General features: G+C 53.5%; 1 protein-coding gene across 2 annotated transcripts in view; it reads left to right on the top strand.

Annotated features, from left to right (window-relative positions):
• Positions 1 to 20,169, top strand: part of QSOX1 (quiescin sulfhydryl oxidase 1) — a 43,134-nt gene that overhangs the window by 9,975 nt on the left and 12,990 nt on the right. For both annotated transcript variants that reach the window (XM_032291243.1, XM_032291242.1), the window contains exons 2-7: positions 1,781 to 1,881; positions 10,457 to 10,502; positions 11,078 to 11,180; positions 14,444 to 14,534; positions 17,481 to 17,626; positions 19,166 to 19,300. In XM_032291243.1, the coding sequence (XP_032147134.1) occupies positions 1,781 to 1,881; positions 10,457 to 10,502; positions 11,078 to 11,180; positions 14,444 to 14,534; positions 17,481 to 17,626; positions 19,166 to 19,300 (622 nt within the window). The remainder of the gene's footprint in view (positions 1 to 1,780; positions 1,882 to 10,456; positions 10,503 to 11,077; positions 11,181 to 14,443; positions 14,535 to 17,480; positions 17,627 to 19,165; positions 19,301 to 20,169) is intronic.

The following is a 20,169-nucleotide window of genomic DNA, read 5'->3' as shown; positions in this document are numbered from 1 at the left end:
CAGAAGCTACAATGCCAAGAGCAGACTACGGAAAGGAGGGGGTAGTGTGGCCAGAGGCCTTCCTCCCAGCTCCCAGAGCCCCTCACTCGTATCAGACCCAGGATGGTCAGCTTAGCCGCCTTCTTTCAAGGGATGCGTCAGGGTGTGCCAGGCTCTTCCTACGTCTGTCTCATGGAAGTGAGGGTAACGCTCCTTTCTCAGGCATAAAGTGTTCTTAGGAGCTCTGATATCTTCTGAAATTGTGTTCTTCTCAGACATCATAAGGAATAAGTCCTAGGGGAGAGTATTAGGCTATTTTTGCATTGCTAAAAAGAAATACCTGAGGCTGGGTAATTTGTAAAGAGAAGAGGTTTAATTGGCTCCTGGTTCTACAGGCTGTCCACAGCATCTGCTTAGTTCCTGAGGAGGTCTCAGGAAGCTTTTACTCATGGCAGAAGGCAAAGCAGGAGAAGAAGCAGGAGGGGGTGGGAAGTGCCACCCTATTTAAACAACCAGATCTTAGGAGAACTCAGAGTGAGAACTCACTCATTACCAAGGGGACAGTGCCGAGCTGTTCATGAGGGATCTGACCCTACGGTCTAATACCTTTCACTACACCCCACCTAGTCTAACACTGGAGATCACATTTCAACATCAGATTTGAAGGGGACACAGATTCAAAACGTTCCAGGTGGGGTCAGAGGTCCTGGTAGAACTGTGACCGTCAGGGATGTTATTCAGATATTAGTGTTCTGTGGTTAATGGGTGCTGGGTGGGCTGCCTGTGTAAACTCCCTGCCCCTGGGCATGAGCTTCAAATGGGAGTTGTGGGGGCCACCAGGCAGGCCTGGTCCTCCTCTCATGTGCCCCAGAGACGCATGTGGCTCCAGCTGCCGTGGAGGTCATCCCGAGCCCTTCAGGCAAACACTCCCAGTCTGGCCCCCTCTTACTCCCTTCTATTCTAGCTCCCACACCTCCCAAAAATCCTCCTTTCCAGGCAGCCTGATCTATGCCAGTCCTCTCCTCCTCTCCTTGCTCAGGCAGCTTCTTGCCCACTGGACTGACTGGGAATCTGAGTTCAGGAGAGCTGCCTGTTAGATAAGTTTGTTTCTTCTTCCTGGATCCTGGACCATGGCCCAGATGGTGCCATTATTCTCTCTCCCCATGTTTCAGCTGCTGGAGGCCTTGTGGCCTGGGGTCTGATGAAGGGACTGGGTTAATCTGCCAGACTGTGGCCTCAAGACTTCTTTCCCTGCAGTTCCTGGATTCCAGATGCCCCTTTCCTGGCTGGGGACCAAGTTCCCAATACCCTGTGCCCCAACCAGTCAACTTCTGCTGACTACTAGTACCTCTGGCCCCAGGAACCTTCCCCAAGGGTCCCCTTGGGAATTCCAAATCCCCTAAGATGTGTTCTCCATCCTGGAACTGATGCCATTTGGGGCCCCAAGGACAGAGGCAATACCAGGGCTCTTCCCCGGGGGTGCGGAGGAGGGCAGACACCTTCAACATCTCTCAGCCCCTATCCCTGGCCCCGCATAGCGATGGGGAAACACATACCATTATGAGGCAGTTACTTATGCTAATCATCCTAAGCACAGGTTCCGTTTTGTGAGGCGCTAGCTAAGTGCAGACCAAATGGAATATCTCAGGGTCCTTTTCGGAGGAAGGTGTGACCTTTGTCATAAGAGCTTTGGGATCAGGTGCTGAGGGGTTGTCGGGGCGGGACATTGCATGGAGGGAGATGAGCAGGCAGAGGGGGTGCTGGCCCCTCTTACTTACTGCTGGGTGTTTTGTCCTTTCAGCCTGGAGGCCGGCCCTGAATCTCGCTGCCCTGGACTGTGCGGAGGAAACCAATAGTGCAGTCTGCAGAGACTTCAACATCCCTGGCTTCCCAACTGTGAGGGTGCGTGACTGACAGGAGGGGAAGGCGGGCTGGGCCTGATTTGTTTCCCTTTATAAGGGAAAGGGGCCGCTGGGATGTGTTGGGATGGGCAGATTTCGGCTGCTCTGATTTGAGCTGGGAGGTAATCATCACTTGGGCTGGTGAGAGCTCCCAGCTCCCAAGGTCCTCTTCAATTGCTCTCCCTCCTGACCTTCCAGCCTTAGAGGTCTGATCTAACTCTACAAAACTAGGATTTAGGCTCTGACCCATCTGTGGGCAGGGTCAGACTCTAGGAGCCTAGTGGTCCCCCACAAAGGGACCCCAGACACGCTGGCAAGCCTCAGCCTCATCAGGCAAGTGCCTTCAACCACAAGTAACTAAGCAGGGAGCTGTCAGGGTAGCCTCACCCCACTGTCAGAATGCCAGTGCCTCAGGCAGCAGGGATCCCCGGCATGGGAGTTATTACATCCAAGGCACGAGGGCTCCGTCACCTCAGCTCTGGCAGAAAGTGGCACGAGATCTCTGATGATGCCTTGCCTGCCAGCCTGCCCACCACAGGGCATCAACAGCTTAATTAATGTCTGAACAGCCTCCAAGGCTTTCAAATAGGAGGCCCTGGATAGCCCAGGGCAGCAAGGCTGCTGCAGTTATGGTGAGGGCCCTCTCCTGGGCTCAGGCCTGGCTCAAATCCAATTAGTTTTCTTCCAGATTAGAGAAGCCAAATTCAAGTCTCTGTCTCTGTAACTCCAGCTATAAATAATACACACCCTCCCACCAGAATGGCATCTGGAAAAGCAGTTTCCTCTGTAGCCATTAACAATAATTAGGGAGTGCCTTTGAAAGCTGAGATGCCAGGCATTGTCCCTGGAACAAGATACCTCTGAGCCAGGGCTGGGGGCAGTCAAGTTTCAAGCAGAACCCTGAGCCAGAACTCAGCCTAATTACCCCGGCAGCATCCGTCTGAGAAGTAAGGCTGCGGCTCCGCCAGGAACACCCAACTCTAACTCCATTGACTGTTCTGTTCCTGGAGCCCAGTGAAAGAAGGCCTTTCCTAAGCTGTGACCACGTAGGCTCCGGGCCCAGGCCAGGTTTAGCTGAGGCCAGGTTGGTCCGGGGACAGTGTGGCGAACTAATAGCTACTGCTGTGTCATTGCAAAGTGGCAGCGGAGAGACTCTTGTCAATCATCCCTTTGAAATAAAAAGCCTTCCAGGCAGGGACATGGTGCTATCCTTGGCCCTAAAGTGTGTGATTGAACTATTATGTTCAAACAGGGCACTCTGTTCCTTTAGCTGAACCAAGGTGAGTGGCCCTGAGTGGGAAGCTGTGGGAAAATTAGCATGGCAGCAGGAACCGTCATTCACAGGCTGACATTTTTCTCCCAGTGAGCACAGGGTTCCAGCCACTGCCCAGCCCCCAGGGGAGGGATTGAGCTGGGTCCGGCAGCCAGGGCAGGACGACCTGTTGGAGTTCTGTAGGGCCTGACACCTGGGCTTTCTGACTCTGCCTGGGAGAGGCTGGATGCAGCAGTGGGTGAAGGAGGCAGCCCAGGCCCAGGAGGTCAGAGGCTCCTCAGTGCCTCCCCTCGTCACGCAGCGCACGTAGCCTGGATGCCTCAGGTGAGTCACCTCTCCTGGACTGGCGGCTGGCTGTGGGAGGGGCGCTGGGAGGCTCTCGCTGGGCTTCTCGGCCCTCCCTTGCCTCCAGACAAGGTAGCACCTGGCAGGGCCAGTCTGGTAGTCATTTGTCCACAGACCAGCATGGTGGCCTCCCCTGGCAAAGCCTTTTCTGCCTCTCGAGAGGAACCTGCGACTCATCTTTGGCCAGGGGGAGGCACCTAGTGCCCTGTCCTTTGGACTCCAGTCCATAGGCCAAGTGGCTGCAGCTGTTGGCAGGTCTCTGCTCTGCGGTCGTATGCAGCGGCTCTCAGATACTTTTTTCCCGTGACCAACTGTAAGCAATACACATTTTGACATTGTGATCTCAAAGTCAGCATATATCTATTATCACTAAAACTAAAGTTTCATAAAACAAGATTGATTTTTACTAAGTACAGTTACACTGTGATATTTTCTGTTCTATTTATGTTTTAAAAATACTGGCTGTGGGCTGGGCGCAGTAGCTCATGCCTGTAATCCTAGCACTTTGGGAGGCTGAGGCGGGTGGATCACGAAGTCGGGAGTTCAAGACCAGCCTGACCAATATGGTGAAACCCCATCTCTACTAAAAATATGAAAATTAGCCTGGTGTGGTGACACATGCCTATAGTCCCAGCTACTTGGGAGGCTGAGGCAGGAGAATCACTTGAACCTGGGAGGTGGAGGCTGCAGTGAGCCGAGATCGCATCACTGCAATCCAGCCTGGCAACAGAGCAAGACTCCATCTCAAAAAAAAAAAAAAAAAGTATATATATATATACTGGCTGTGTTTAAATACATTGATTTGACAGCTTATTACAACGTTGTTTCCAGTGTTTAAAAACACTACTCAAATAGAGTCCAATCTCCAGAGACTCTGGCCCATGAAGAGCCTGTGTGCTGTGGGCATTGTGGCCAGATCCCTAGCTGGCAGAGCCGACCTGGGGACTGCTGGCAGGCCAGAGACGTAGCTCTGTTGCTCTGCCTGCTGCTCCCTGGGACTGGAGCCTGACCTTACGCTCTGCCCATGAAGAGCTGCAAGGTGAGGACCCACGTGAAATAGGGGGAGGAGAGTGTTTTTGATGTGATGGGGACAGGCCCACACACGAGTGTGGCCTCCCCTGGTGGCATGTGTCACTGTCCTTTCCCTCTGCCTCCAGTCCCTTGTCACCTTGAGCAAACAGTGAGCTTCTACCAGCCCAGCCTGTTTAGCAAACATCTGGGCCCTGAAGGGCAGGCGGGCTGTGGCAGGTCCCCATCAGGCTGGAGCCAGAGCCCAGCTGCAAGAAAACAGGCATGGGAGAGGGAGGGGCTGGTTGGCCACAGGTTCTGGCTGGAGCTTGGGGACCTAGAGGCTGGAACTTCTGGGTCAAGGGGCTTCTCCATGGGCCTCAGGAGCACCCTTCAATGGGAATGGAATGGGTCCCCCATTTATGGCCAAAGGCCTGGCTGGAACAAGGGGTATACAGCACAGCAGCATGGGGGTGGGAAAGGGTGAGGCTCCCCTCTTCAAGGCTCTGAGGAGATCAGTGATGTGGCTTCAAATCCTGCCTCACTGCTTACCGTGTGTGGCTTGGAAAGTCACTTAGCAGTGCCCCAGCCGTGGGCCCTGGTTTCCTTGTCTGTGAACATGGGATGATAACATCTGCCTATGAGGACTGTTGCCAAATGTGAAGTGAGGTCTTCCGTATGAAAGTGCCGCCATGCCGGTGTCATTTGGGCTTCAGTAAAAGTAGTTTGCTTCCTTTCCGTTGTCCCGTCTTCCTCATGGGCCACCCATAGGGCTACTGGTAGCTGCTGTGTGGCCACTGCGTTTTGGGCAGTCCATTTGTCCGTCAGCAGCCACTGCAGGCAGGCCTGCTGGGTGCCCAGCACTGTGCTCACCACCGCGGGCGAGGCCAGGAGCCTGAGATCCCCAGAGCGCCAGTGAGAGGCGGCCAGCCACAGGCACCCAGCGAATGCCATGGGAGTTTGCTGGACTGACGGAGCTCTTTCTCTCGAGAGGAGTTTGTGTGGGAGGGGACTTCCACTTGATGTTGAAGGACAGATGGGGTGGGCCGGGAGAGAGGAGGGATGTGGGTGGGCCTCACAGGCAGGCGGGAAGGCGACTGGCAAGGCCCTGTGTGGGCTCATGTTGAAGGATGAGGCAGCACTGGGGGAGGAGAGAGCCCAGGAATGGCAGGTCCTTGAATGCAGGTTTGGGAGCGTGGATGTCCTGTGGGGGTACAGAGTCTGGGCCATTACCTTCTGTGGCTTTTGTTAGAAGGTAAGATGTCCGGGTGAAGACAGGACTCCAGGATGTCTCCTGCCTCTCTCTGGAAAAGGAGGTGGGCCCCTTTCTCAGCAATCAGCTGCTGTTTGGGGTGTCTTCTTCACAGATGCTCCATGGTGTGGGAAGTGGTGAAGGTTGTGGATCCTCATTTTGGGCAATCCCAAGGTGGACCATTTTCCTTAAAACATGTTGTGAAAGCTGGAATTTAGTGCCATCGGTGTCGCCCTGGGAAGTGTGCTTTCTCTTGAGCTCTTTTGGCCCCAAGAAGAAGGCTGTCAGCACTCCACAGTTTTGTGAAGACCAGCCTGGTGTTACCTGGTTTTCTGCCATTAGAGAGTGGCTGGAGGTCTTCCAGAAGCTTCTGTGTAAAGTGATGAAAGAAAAGTGATGAGTGCTGACTGCTCCTGGAGAAAAGAAACACAGTCCCGAAGTCTCAGTTGCCTGCCTGCAGGGAACTGTGGTGGTTTCCCTTGGGCAGGGCACATGCCCCCAGTGGTTGACTGAATAAGGATACGTGTTAATCAGAGGACAAAAATGTGCCCTGACTCGACTTCCACATGAGCTTCCAGGGTGATTGAAGGGCAGTGATTCTCTGTCGAGCTGAACAGATGTCTATTAAGAGGTGCCTCCTGGTCAAAGGTGGGTGCGTGGGTGGGTGGTAGATTCAGGTCGAAGTCCATTGCAGCTGGAGTGGAGGGAGTGGAGAGCAGGGCAAGGTGAGTTTCAGTTTGGATCCTGGAAGTGCTTGAGTGCATTGAGTTTGGGCATTATTCATTGACAGTGGGAGTCATGGAAGAGATGTGAGGAAGAGCACAATGTTCAGACCAGAACTGTGCCTTAGAAAGCAAACCTTAGTAGCAGTGAGGAAGGTGGCTGGAGAATGAAAAGATTGAGCACCCTGCAACTTCTGAGAGCAGGAAAGGTGGGGACTGATGCAGTGACCCAGAAATACCTCATCACCTGGCAGCCCTTGTCTAGACAAGGCAGGTAGAGAAGGAGAGGACTTTTGAAGGGGTGTCACGGAGGTCAAATGCACAGAACTTGTCAGCTAACTGGATGGCAGGTTTTTGGAGAGGGGAATGGTGTGGGTGGCACGGAGGAGGACTGGTTGCTGGGTGAGATAAACACAGGTGGCGAAGCAGGTTGGGAGAGGAGTGACTCAGTCTTAGGGATGGGGGGTGGGGAACATATCCTGACACCTGGGTGGAGGTCACCAGGAAGAACCAGGAGTCTAGGACAGGTGAGGACCTGAGATGCAGAGGCTTTAGATGGCACATCATTTGGCCAGAGTCGTTGGCTTTGGCAAGGGAGAAACGATAGGTTTGTTCATTGATCCCTTTATCCACTCATTTATTTAGAAGCCAGATTGAGCAACTTCTTTGTGACAGTGCCTTCAACAGCTTTTTAAACAGAAGAGTGTCAGGACCTGACGTGTGGCTGTAGGAGAGACCGGGGTAGGAGATGGCAAGGGCAGCGGGCACAGGAGAGCAGTCAAAGGTGAAGCTAGTACCGGGCAGGGGTGGCCAAGTAGGGCTGGCCAGTATCCAGCCAACCGGGGAGGATGGCAACGTGAAGATGACAAAGGAAAGCATCAACAAAATGTGGCACGAAAAATGACAGATGCCCACCCTGGGAGGACAAAGTCAGCAGGAATAACATCTGCACCGCAGAGAGGCTGGGGGCGGGATCACTGGAGTGGCTGAGGAGAAGGTCACCATGGGGCTGCCCTAGAGTGGCTTCAACCGAGGGTCATGGGGATGGCAAGAGGGCAGTCGAGGAACGAGAGCAGACGCTTCAGATAAGTTGGCGGCACAGGGACACGGGAAGGAAATACAGTCGCTGGAGGAGGCAGGAGGGCCTCTCTTCATCCCCATCCTCCTTCCCTTTCCGTCCTCTCCTTTTTTAAGGTTTAGATTTGGAGAATTAGAATCTATTTGTAGGCCTGTGGTAGAAAAGGGGAATGAATGATGAGAGATGGCTAGGAAGAATGAAGAGCGTGAAGCGTGGGAGCCAGAGCTTGGCGGAGACATTGCCCTGGGAGGTGGGCGGGAAGCTTCCCAGGACAAGGGAACAGCTAGGGGTGTCACAGGGCCTTCCCTTTAGCCTGCACCTTGGGGGGAGAGGATTTTGGGGTGCCTGCATCCCCCTGGGCCATTCTGGCTGACCGAGGCTCCTGGTGAGACTCCAAGCTGCCTGTGACTGCTGAGATCTTGAGAGGCTGGCTTTTTTGATTTTTTTTTTTTTTTTTTTTTGAGACAGAGTCTCTCTCTGGCCCAGGCTGGAGTACAGTGGTGTGATCGCAGCTCACTGCAACCTCTGCCTCCTGGGTTCAAGCAATTCTCCTGCCTCAGCCTCCCAAGTAGCTGGAATTACAGGCGCGCACCACCACACTTGGCTAATTTTTTTAGTTTTAGTAGAGATGAGGTTTCACCATGTTGGCCAGGCTGGCCTCAAACTCCTTACCTCAAATGATCCTCCCCGCTTGGCCTCCCAAGTGCTGGGATTACAGGCATGAGCCTCCGCGCCCAGCCCAGAGAGGCTGCCTTGTGTTGGAAGTAATGCCAGCACCTTTTAATGTGAGCGCCTGCTCAGATGTGGGTGACCTGATGGCTGATAACAACAAAATGACCGTATTTACTTTTCAAAGTGAAAATAACAGCTCTCGCTGTGGGAAAGTCACCCAGTTCAAGGCTTCATGATGTCACGCTTGTTCTCCTACCTGTGGAAACCAGTCAGTCCGTCTTGCCTGTACATAAACAAGAGCACCGTCACTGTGAATAACAGCAGCACAACATCACCCTCAGGCTTCTTGTTTTTAAATTTGTTTTTAATTTTTAACTTTTTGTAGGGATGGGCCTCACTGTGTTGCCTAGGGTAGTCGTGAACCCCTGAGTGATCCTCCCTCTTAGGCCTCCCAGAGTGCTGGGATTACAGGTGTGAGCCACTGCACCGACTTAGCTGATTATTTGTCAGCAAACCAAACCTGAAATAGATGTATCGTCAGCTTTGTTTCTGAAAAGCAGTGTCAGTCCATAAATGCCATGACATGCATTATAAATATGATCTCATAATCGAGGAAAGTTATGATCATTTTCATAAGTATTAGGATAACATAATTTTATTAGGCCAGTAAAGTTAAATAACGATAAAAAGCACTATTTAAACGTGTGGCATATATGAGTGGATGGTTTTCATCCACAGTAAAAGTTTATATTCATGTTTTAAAAAGAGTAAAGCAGTGAGCAGGAGTAAGGGCCCAGGGGAGATCACAGGGAGCAGAAGGTTGCAGGTGGGGAGAGACAGGTGGCCTCTCTGCAGCCTTCATTCCTCGTGTGGGAGAGGGTGGCAGGTGGCTTCCAGATTTTCCGCCTACAAATGGCTGGAACAAACAGGTCCTCGCCAATCCTGGTTCCTGGTGTTGAAAAGGTACGAAGGAGGGAAGGGGATGCTGGCGGTGGGTGATGAGGACGCCGTTAACATTTACCGGTTCCTTGTGGTAGGCACTAGGTACTGTGCTAAGCACTTCGGGTGTATGGTCATGAAATCCTCACAAGTCTTCAAGGTAGATGGTGCCATCCTCATTTCAAAGATGAGAATGCGAAGGTTCGCAGCAGTTGATGCATTGCCCAAGGTCACACAGCAAGAGCAAAGCAGAGCCGGTCCTTGAACCAGGTCTGCCAGAGCCCAGGGCCTGTACTCAACCACCAGCTTGGGATAAGGCCAAACAGCTCTATCCAAGAAGGGAGAAGGAAGCCAGTGTTCGGCTGTTGGAGGCAGAGGCCAAAGGTAGCGAAAAGCGGCCCCTTGGCTAGAGGCCCACAGGAAGAAGCCTCTTCCCAGCCTGCAGGCGCTCCCCCAGGCGGTTCAGCGGCTGCTTCCAGGACAGCTCAACCGTGTTCCCTCCTGAGCCGGAAGAGAGCAGGCAAAAGCCTTGGCAGCCGTCTCGCCACCTGGGCAGATGCCCAGATTGCCGGGAGTCAGGTTCTGTTCTGTCTGTCCTCTTGCCCCCAGGAGGTATGACAGACTAGGCTTGGGGTGTCATGTACATAGGAAGAGAAGACAGAGTGTTGAGTTAAATCAGCTAGTCTGTAGCAAAGTGTGTTTCTCCAGGGACTCAGGCCCCCACTTCAAGAGGACCTGTTCTGGAGACCCTCTTGTGTCTGCGGTGCGGAGCTGGCAGTTCTCAGTGGACGGAGACACCAGCCTCTGAGCCCCTTTTCCCGAGTGAGGAGCAAGGGCACGTTGATGTAGAAGCAGACTGACATTTCCCAAGGGGTGTAGGAAGTGCCTGCACCTCATTTTTTCAGATGGGTCTGCACAGGAGAACAGCAGGGGTACCTCACCTCTCACCATACGACGTTTGTGAGTGATTACATGCTGGGTGCTGCGCTGCACAGAAATGGCCCGTGCGGGGGAAAGCATATGAGCAGCTGCCCACAGGATCCCTGGATGCTTCCGAGGGGTGTGGGGCGGCGGATCTGAGGGTATGGGAGGGAGCCAGTGTCCAGCTCCTAGAGCATCCCCCCGCCCACAGCTCTCCATTTTATAGATGAAGGAACAGGCTCAGCAGGGGTATGTGGTTTGCCCAGGCGCCACGTGGAGTAAGTAGGCAGATTTTAAGAGCAGGCCTGCGTGCCTGCACTGTTAGCCGCTTTCCATCACTGACGCCCACCTGTGTTTTGCTTCCAGTTCTTCAAGGCCTTCTCCAAGAACAGCTCAGGAGCAGTATTTCCAGGTGGGTGTCCCGGCCTCGGCTGTCCTGTTGTCCTGTGAGCGTCTTCCTCCTGCTGCCTCCTTGGCCTGGGTTTCTATTGGGGTGGAGAAAGCCTTGGCATTTTTGGCAGGGTTGAGGGTGAGGCGGTCCCCACAGGAAGCCTCACTTGTGTTTTCCTAAAACTGTCCTCCCCGTCAGCCTTTGGGAAAGCCAGACTGAAGACGCCCTTCAGCTTGGACCTACCCAGGGCCCTGGGCTAGGGGCAGGGACACCGTGTTCCCAGGAGACCTTTCCTCTCACAATGGGGTTGGCATCCAGAGAGCAGACCAGCAGTCCCCCGGGGAAAGTCCTGATGGGGCCCAGTTCTGAGGGACTCTTTCCTGTTCCAGGGATGGGCGTCCTTGTACTGCCTGGGGCCACAGGAGGACCCTCAAGCCCCATTCCTCTAGCGCAGGGAAGGACTGACGCCTCACCCGTGTCTCTCAGGGCTGGCCGTGCCCCAGGCCCTTTGTTTCTGGGAGTGAAGCTGGCGAGTGTGCTGTGGAAGGTGCTCTGCCCTCCTGACACCACCCCCCCATGCCTGTTTTCATTTGCAGTGGCCGGTGCTGACGTGCGGACGCTGCGGGAGAGGCTCATTGACGCCCTGGAGTCCCATCATGACACATGGCCGCCAGCCTGTCCCCCACTGCAGCCTGCCAAGTATTTAGGGCTAGGGCAGGCTTAGGGCCTTGTGGGCCAGGGCCCAGGCCCGGAGTGAGAGGGAGGGAACAGCAGGGCGGGGACTCCAGTTTGTTCTCCTTGCTGCCTTTGCCTGTGGGGCTGACACCCCAGTTGGCTGGAGCTACTCCAGAACCAGGTGGCAGCTGATGGCTGGGGTGGGCTTTGTATTGCGCAGGTCCTGCTGAAGAGGTGATGGATGGGTGCAGGGCTCCATCCCACCAGGTGGGAAGGAAAGATGGGTGGGGCTTCTCCAGGTTGTACTGCTGCTGTTTCTTGCCACCTGCCCCCAGAGTGTTTGGGGGACACAGCAGGACTTTACATGCTCTATCCCCGGGAAGGTCACCGAGAGTCAGAATGGCATGAGGAGGAAAAAGGAGATGGAATATTTCGAGGGAAATGGGGAGGTGGAGAGAAGGTGGTCATGCTTGGGGCATGGGGGTGGCCCCTGGGTCTCTGTGCTGCAGAGTGTCAGGTGCGGTGGCTGGTGCTTTATATCCACCCCGCAGCTTGCCTCCTTTCCAGAAAAATGAGGACAGTAAGGTTTTGCATGAGGTCTTGCCCATACTCTCCCAAAGAAGGAGGCAGGTAGATTGAAAACACTAGGTCCCCTACTTCTGTATGAGAACCCAGGATAGTGCTCACCTCGGGGGACTGTTTCCAAGAAGGAACAAACCCATGTATCCGCAGCGGCTGCTAAAGGCCGCCCAGCCTTGAGCACAGTGGAGGCCCCAGGTGCTGAGAGGGCCTCGCAAGGCCGCTGTTGGTGCGCAGAGGCTGTCTTACGTTTGTGTGCGGGTGCTCTCAGAGACCCGGCCCTGCTGAGACATTGAGTTTCCAAGTGTCAGTTGGGGTTGAAGCCAATTCACAGTGACCCCTTTGTCACCTTTCCCAATTTTCTGTCCTCCAGAGGGGCCTCCAGGAGACCCTGGACGCAGCATAGTCTTTATGTGGCTTGGGGTTCCACAACCAGACCCTGTCTCTCCAGAAAACACGCATGCCAGCCTGTGCCCTGGTCCTTGCTTCTTCCATTTCTCAATGATCCTGTCTCCGTCTCCCTCCTCACACACACGTACATTCCTCACGGCATATTTTCACCCTGGAGCATCTCAAGAGCAACAAATCAGGCAAACCTGCCAAGCGATCCTTTTTTTTTTTTTTTTTTTTTTTTTTAGAGACAGAGTCTCACTCTGTCACCCAGGTTGGTACTGCAACCCCCACCTCCTGGGTTCAAGCGATTCTCCTGCCACAGCCTCCCGAGTAGCTGGGACTACAGGTGTCTGCCACCAAGCCTGGCTAATTTTTTGTATTTTTAATAGAGATGTGGTTTCACCATGTTGCCCAGGGCGGTCTCACACTCCTGAACTCAGGCAATCCGTCTGCCTCAGCCTCCCAAAGTACTAGGATTACAGGCGTGAGCCACTGCACCCAGCTCAAAGTAATCCTTTTACAGAACTTTAGGAAGGAGGCAGAGATGTGTGATAAAAGGTGAGCTGCCCCTTCGGAAGTCCAAGGGTGGGCATGGGGGAAGTGGTACTGGCTCCCGTATAGGTCCTGTTCCTCCGCCAGCCTAGGGAAGAGCCAGGGAAGAGGGCTGAGAGGCCAGCCACCTGATGCCACTCGAAAGGCTCAACACCCCTTTTCCTCCACCTCAGCAGGGTGCACTCTGGCCCTCGCCTCCCTAGCACATCCATTTGGACTGTCACTGGCTGGGCTCCAGCATCAGTGCCATGTTGCAGCTTCTATTTTTGTTGTGTTTGGTTTTGTTTTGTTTTTGAGATGGACTCTCCCTCTGTCGCCCAGGCTACAGCACAGTGGTGCCATCTTGGCTCACAGCAACCCCTGCCTCCCATGTTAAAGCGATTCTTATGTCTCAGACTTCCGAGTAGCTGGGATTACTGGTGTGCGCCACCATGCCCAGCTAATTTTTGTATTTTTAGTAGAACTGTGGCTTCACCATGTTGGTGAACAGGCTGGTCTTGAACTCCTGACCTTGTGATCCACCTGCCTCAGCCTCCCAAAGTGCTGGGATTACAGGCATGAGCCACCCTGCCCGCTGTAGCTTCTGTTTAGAGGTGGTCACTGTCATGTCACTGGGTCCGGTAGAGGGAAGTAAGGTCACCAGGTGGATGATGAAAAGAAGAAGCAGGTCTCCCCTTTCCTCTGTTTCTTCTCGCCTGCTAACCTCTTAAGCATGTGTGAGGATGTTCAGTTTTTAATTGGAATAAGAAATCATTTTTGTATGATTTTCTGTTGAAACTGAGTTTTAAAAACAACTTGCAGGTTGATTCTCTGATTTGAGAAGATAATAAAATTTGCCTTCTTATTCATTTCCACCTTCATTTTCAACTGAGGAAACTGGGCCTCAGTTTCCTCATCTTAAAATAAGGAGGCTGGGTTAGAGGTATACATGGCTTCTAAGGTCTCCCGCACCCAAGACTTTCTGATTCTTTCATTCCTTGTTAATGCCTGCTCTAGAGAGGAAAGAACACATCTCCCACTTGGTCATGACTTGTCACAGTTCCAGACTTAAAGCTGTTGGGTTCTAATCCCCCAGCAGCTCTCAGGGGACCAACAAAAACCATGTCCAGTCAGCCTGGGCTTGCCCCAGCACATGGAGACAACTGGCCTCAAAGCATTTCTTCCCAGTCCCCTGCCCCAGGCTGCCTCCTACCCACTCCTGCCTTTTTTTTTTTTTTGAAAAGGAGTTTCACTCTTGTAGCCTAGACAGGAGTGCAATAGCACAATCTCAGTTCACTGCAACCTCCACCCCCAGGGTTCAAGTGATTCTCCTGCCTCAGCCTCCCAAGTAGCTGGGATTACAGGTGCCCGCCACCACAACTGGTTAATTTTTGTATTTTTAGTAGAGACAGGGTTTTGCCATGTTAGCCAGGCTGGTCTCGAACTTCTGACCTCCAGTGATGTGCCTGCCTTGGCCTCCCAAAGTGCTGGGATTACAGGCGTGAGCCACCGACCCTGGCCCACTTCTGACTCTTGAAAGAGACAGGAAGCAAACACAAAACCAAGCACCCAAGATAAGTCAGGTGAAGAGCCGGGGTTAGATAACAAGGGCAGCATCCTTTGAGACTCAAGATTTGGTTGACTTCCTGGAGGCCCTGTGTGGAGGCAGAGGAGGGTGGGCTGGACGCACCTGCAGCGCCGAGTCACCAGCGCCTGGTGTTGCCAGCGGCTTTGTCTTATTTCTGCTGGCTGTGCAGAGTGACTGCCAGAGTTGTCTCTTGCAGGCTGAAGGAGATTGATGGATTCTTTGCGAGAAACAACGAAGAGTACCTGGCCCTGATCTTTGAAAAGGGAGGCTCCTACCTGGGTAGAGAGGTGAGCCACGCTGAAGTTCCCAGCAACTCCTGGATAGCCTTTGAGAGACAGCCCCAGTTTGGGAGCAGGGCTTTTCCTGCCAATCCTAGGTTTTTGTGGCCCGGGCCTTTTAGCCTGGCACTGGCCTGACCCCTGCTGGGAGTCATGGGAAGTGCGGGAGCTGGACCTCTGCATTAAAAAACCTTTCTGCTTATTCTTATCTCCTTCACTGAAACCAAATATTACACCTGCTGTTACTGAGCATTGGACCAGATTGCTGGCACACGTAGCTGCTAATCCCCCAAATTAACGAAGGTGGTGAAATAGCATACCCAAGATCACACAGCTAATTTGGTAGAAGAGGGCTTTGAACCAGGTCCATCTGACTCCAAAGCCAGTGTTGTTTCCACCATTTCCCACCCCATGGGACTGGAGTAAAATATTTGGGAGGGAGGGAACATTGAGGCACCCCAGCCCCACTGCAGGAAACGGGGTCCCTTTTCCCAGATGCCACTCCATCTCTTGCGTGGGGTGTCCGTGAGCCAGCTGCTCAGTGCTTCGGGCTGCAGTGCCCTGTCTAGAGAGCAGGGATGATCATGTTTCTCCATAGTATTGTTGGAAAAGTCAAATGCAGCAGTTTAGGTAAAGGGCCTGGATGGCAGCTGACACATATTAGGTACTTTATAAAGATCCATTCCCCTGGCCTAACACAGAGAGCTCACCATCCTGCCATTGGCTCATGGACTTCTACATAGACCACGTGTGAGCTTTTCCCAGCTGCAAAGGCGGGCCTCGCCAGTGCACGGGAGATGCTCCAGGCCAGTGCGGGGCAACAGGCATGAGAGTCGGCGTGAAATTAAACTGCACTGTTGGCCTGAGTGATTTTCCTGCTGAAAGTCATCAAGCACAGCTGAGAGTCTGAGCTGAAACTGGATGCTGTCTCCAGGCCTCTCAGCCCTGAGAGGGGAGGCACAGGTGTTGGGGAGGAGGCAGACAGCTTGGCTGAAGGAGTGCCGGACCCTCTGGGGTCCCAGTTCATGCCTGGGGTCATACCTGTCACATAGAGGTGATAAATGGTGATTGGAATGGGCTCTTCTCCCTCCCCTCCCCCCACAGTCCCCTGAGTAACTAGGAGCAGGGGTCCCAGTAGTTGCAGCCAAGTGCCCCCTGCCCATGTAGGGGTGCTCAGCGTGGGACAAGTGGCTAAAGGCCTGGGTTCTGGAGCCACACTAAGCTGGGATTTGTAGCACAGTTCAGCCACCTGCAAGCTGTGTGACCTGGAGGTGTCGTTTCACTTCTAAGCCTCAGTTTCTCCAGCTATAAGATAGGAGCTTTATTTATTTATTTTTATTTTTTTGAGATGGAGTTTTGCTCTTGTTGCCCAGGCTAGAGTGCAATGGCATGGTCTCGGCTCACTGCAACCTCTGCCCCCTGGGTTCAAGTGATTCCCCTGCCTCAGTCTCCTGCGTAACTGGGACTACATGTGTGCGCCACCACGCTGGCTGATTTCGTATTTTCAGTAGAGATGGGGTGTCACCATTTTGGTCAGGCTGGTCTCAAACTCCTGACCTCAGGTGATCGGCTCACCTCAGCCTCCCAAAGTGCTGGGATTACAGGTGTGAGCCACTGTGCCTGACCAGGAGCTTTATTTTTAAATAAATACTTATGTACCTACTATGTGCTAGTCACTGTTACAGCATTTTAATAAAATTAACCCCTTTGGTTCTCAGAACACCCCCCCACAAAGTTGGTGGTATTATTATTATTGTTGTTATTATTTTGCAAGTGAAGAAATTGAATCGGGGAGAGGTTTAGTGTAGTGGGGCCAGGATGCCAATGCAGGCAGCCATAGCGTATGGCACTGCATCTCTTAGTCTCCTGAGAATAGCTGCTGTTTTGGTGTTACGCGGAAGATAAATGAGGCAATCTGTGTGGCCACTACATAACACCTACGCAATACATGTTAGCTAATGTTCTCTCCTACTTCTTCCTGAAAAACTGATGTCTGATAAGTCTATTTTTCTGATTTGGAGTCTGGAGTGGAAGCTTTATAAATCTAAGACTGAAGGCTAGGGGGCGCCACCTGCTCCCTAGTGAGGAGGAATGAGGCGTCAGTCAGAGAGGCTGGTGCCTGCATTTGCAGTTGGCCTGTCCGATTATGCTCAGAACTTTTCTTCCCATTCCTGATGTGGGGACGTTGTCATTCTAACAAGTCCTCCTGTTGCCTTCAGAGAGCCCCATGTTAAGAATCTATTTCAGATCTTCTTATAACTATACATGTTGACCAAAGGGCCGCTCTGACCACTGCACATAGCTAGGCTCAGAGTTAGCCTGCTGTTTAGAAGTTTACTCAGTTCCAAAGGTTTATTTTGTCTGTATCCTACCCATGAAATTTGTTACCATATGTATTTGAACACAAGAAAATCACAGTTCTTTAAATGTCTTCTGTGACTCGAGCTTCCGTAAGGAAGACTGCTCTTGCCCCCAACAATTGATATTTCAAACAAGCAATTATTAGGAATTTCTAAAGGGATATTTTCCCTTTAGAAAGTGTTAGGAGCAGAACATGGGGAATCCTGGACATCAGAGAACAGTCAGATCTTGGGTTGTGATGGTCTTAAGGACAAGAACGTGCTGGCTCGGTGCAAAAAACAAACGAGTTAAAATGAAACCACATTTTATTATGCCTTTGACAAATTGCTTTCATGAGAAAGAAAATGGCATCCAGTTGGGACTGCCATGGAGTGAAGGCGTGTGTGTTGTGCACACCTCCGGGGCGGTGACTGCGCCTGTTACCTGCGGTTGGCAGCATCTCTCGTGCATCACGTTGCTCCACTGTCTGTCGGGTTTAGAGTCTGGAGGGAGCACAGCTGCCATCCGGGTGCCTTCACAGGGCACCGAGCTGGGACTCTGCCCCGGCCCCTCCACCCGGTGGCCTGGCCCCCAGATGTCTTGCTGTCCCTGCAGGTGGCTCTGGACCTGTCCCAGCACAAAGGTGTGGCGGTGCGCAGGGTGCTGAACACAGAGGCCGAGGTGGTGAGAAAGTTTGGTGTCACCAACTTCCCCTCTTGCTACCTGCTGTTCCGGAACGGCTCTGTCTCCAGAGTGCCCGTGTGAGTATGCTGTCCCCTGGAGTCCCCTCTCCTCCCTCCCTGTGCTCATCCTTCCTGCTTGCCCAGAGGGGCTGCCCGCCCTTCACAGTGGCCACCATGTTCTTTCTGAGGGGCCCCCAGCAGGAGAAGCTGGGGTCTGCTCTCCGCGGAGCCGGCACCTCCACAGTCAGGAGCCTGGGCCTGGAATGCTGTCCCTGCGCTGCAGCTCAGGGACCTGCCACAGCCCCCCACACCCAGTGTCGCCTCCACCCCCACTCTGTCCCCACCACTACCCTGGCCCTCTTCCCCACCCTCTCCTGTTTGCAGGCAGACTCATTGGCAGGCTGCAGGCCTGGCAAGGACTCAAATAGCCTGACCCTCCCTCCCTTTGATTTTCTAATTGCAGAAAAGTTCATTAGGAGCCAGACAATAGCCAGTTCCAAAATGCCTAGAGAAAACAATCAGGCAGCCTCAGCCCCTCTGCCAGGCTCCCGCTGCTGAATGGCCCCTTAATGGCACCAGATGGTGCCTTGGTGCCCTCCCTGGGCAGATGATTGATGTCAACCAGGCCCTGCAGGCAGGAGTGTGGGCCAGGGAGGCAAGGCTCGCCTGCGGTGCCTGGTGAGCTGCTCCTCTGGGCCCTCAGTGCCCACCCACACAGTGCTGGGCAGGGCGGCCACTCGCCTTCACCCTGGCCCAGATCACCTGCTAGGGGACCCAAGAGGCACGATGTCACCGAGGACAGGGAGGCGCTCGCTTTCCAGGCAGGTCCAGAAAGTGCCAGTGCTGGTGGGGAGAGAGGCATTGTTTCCTCTCTCGGAGTTGGTGGAGGGGAAAATTGTTTGTGACGATGCTGCCTCCTGAGCCATCTGCTCAGCAAGAAACCCCGGGCCAGGATGGTGGAGTGGAAAGAAGCTGTGCGTCCCCTGCCAGCTCCCCCGGGGCAGCCCTCTCGCTGCTGCTGGGCGCAGCGTCTCTCTCTGCAGGGGCCGCGGATGAGGGGGAGTATGTATGTGCTCAGGAGATATCTCGTGCCCTGGAGGACTCCTCCCTGTCAGAAAAGAGAAATCAAAAGGACTGTACAAATATTTAGAGAATTCTGGAGGCCCTTTGTTGTTGTTACTCCCTGGACTTCCTGGGGGTGATGTCACTCATGGTACCTCAGGGCGAGCTTGCAGTTGGGCAGCTGCCATTTTCAACCTCGGGGTCCCTGGGAAGGGAGTCACACCCTGCCGTTCCTGTTTGTGGGTACTGGGCTGTCCCGCGCCTCTCCATGCCCTGCCCAGAGCCAGAGGGCCAGTGGGGGAATTCTTGGGCCCAGTTGCCTTACCAGATGAGCTGGTATCAAAGGGGCCTTTTACAGCATGTGCAGTGACTAGAAAGGTTAAAGCAAGGCCTGGGTGCCTCTTCTGGCCTCCCAGAGGACAAGGTGGAATCTCGTTCAAATATTTAATAAACCTTCTGTCTGATGAGCCACCTGCTTCCTCTTCCGACACTGATTAGCGCTGATCTTGTTCTCTGCATTCACTGCCTGTCCTCCTTGGTTCTGTGCCCTCACAGGCTCATGGAATCCAGGTCCTTCTATACCGCTTACCTGCAGAGGCTCTCTGGGCTCACCAGGGAGGCTCCCCAGACCACTGTCGCACCAACCACTGTGAACAAGATAGCCCCCACCGTTTGGAAATTTGCAGATCGGTAAGGCCACAGCTGGTTCTCCTCACGGCTCCCCCCTCCTCTGATCACAGACCACCACCCTTCCACACTCACGCCCTCTTGCTCATTCTTCTTCCTTTCATATGCTTAGTGTGTACCATTCTGAGCCAAGGCTATCCCCACCCCAAGGGCTGGCCATGCTCAGGGGCCTTCAGTGTGTGGGACTGGCAGTTAGCTGCAGTCCCTTCAGTGTCTGCTACGGGGCCGGGCTGACTGGGGAGTGCTGGCTGGCACTGCCGGTTGTCCTTCATGAGGAATGAACACCTTCCGTGCCCCTTCAGCTTAACTCTACTCACAAACGGGGAATCCACGCGGAAGAACACTCTCAGGCCTCCAGACCAACTTCCCACCCAAGCAGTTATTTCTGCAGTAAATGTTTTTGAGTACTCACTACGTGAGATGTCCAGGCAGAGATGTCCAGGCAGATGCAGTCCCCGCGTGTGCAGACCCCGCGGTCCCGTTTACGGCATCCCTTCTAGGAAGGCACTCAGCTTCACTTGAACACCTGTGGTGTCAGCAAGCGCACTGCCTTTTCATCTCACCTGTGTATGTGTCCACCATCGTAAGCATGAGAGAGCTGCTCCTCTCTGAGGCTCCTTGGCTCTTCTGTTGTGGTTGGGAGTGAGACAAAGCCGTAGACTCCCTGCACTGGCACCAGCTGCATACCAGGTGGAAATGTCTGACCAGGGAGCATAGAGCTGGCCTGGATGATGGCCCTCACAAGGGGAATGCATGAAACAGTTGGGGGAAAGGTGACTCCAAGAAGGACTTTGCATCCTAGCATGAGGGACTTCAAGGGTGGAAAGTGCCAGATGGAGAGATGTTTAGTAGATCGGGGAGAGAGAAAGAAT

The sequence above is a fragment of the Sapajus apella genome, unplaced genomic scaffold (assembly GCF_009761245.1).
Source record: "Sapajus apella isolate SASKATOON/1434 unplaced genomic scaffold, GSC_monkey_1.0 scaffold25, whole genome shotgun sequence".
NCBI lineage: Eukaryota > Metazoa > Chordata > Mammalia > Primates > Cebidae > Sapajus > Sapajus apella.
This window is presented reverse-complemented; position numbering and strand designations above follow the sequence as displayed.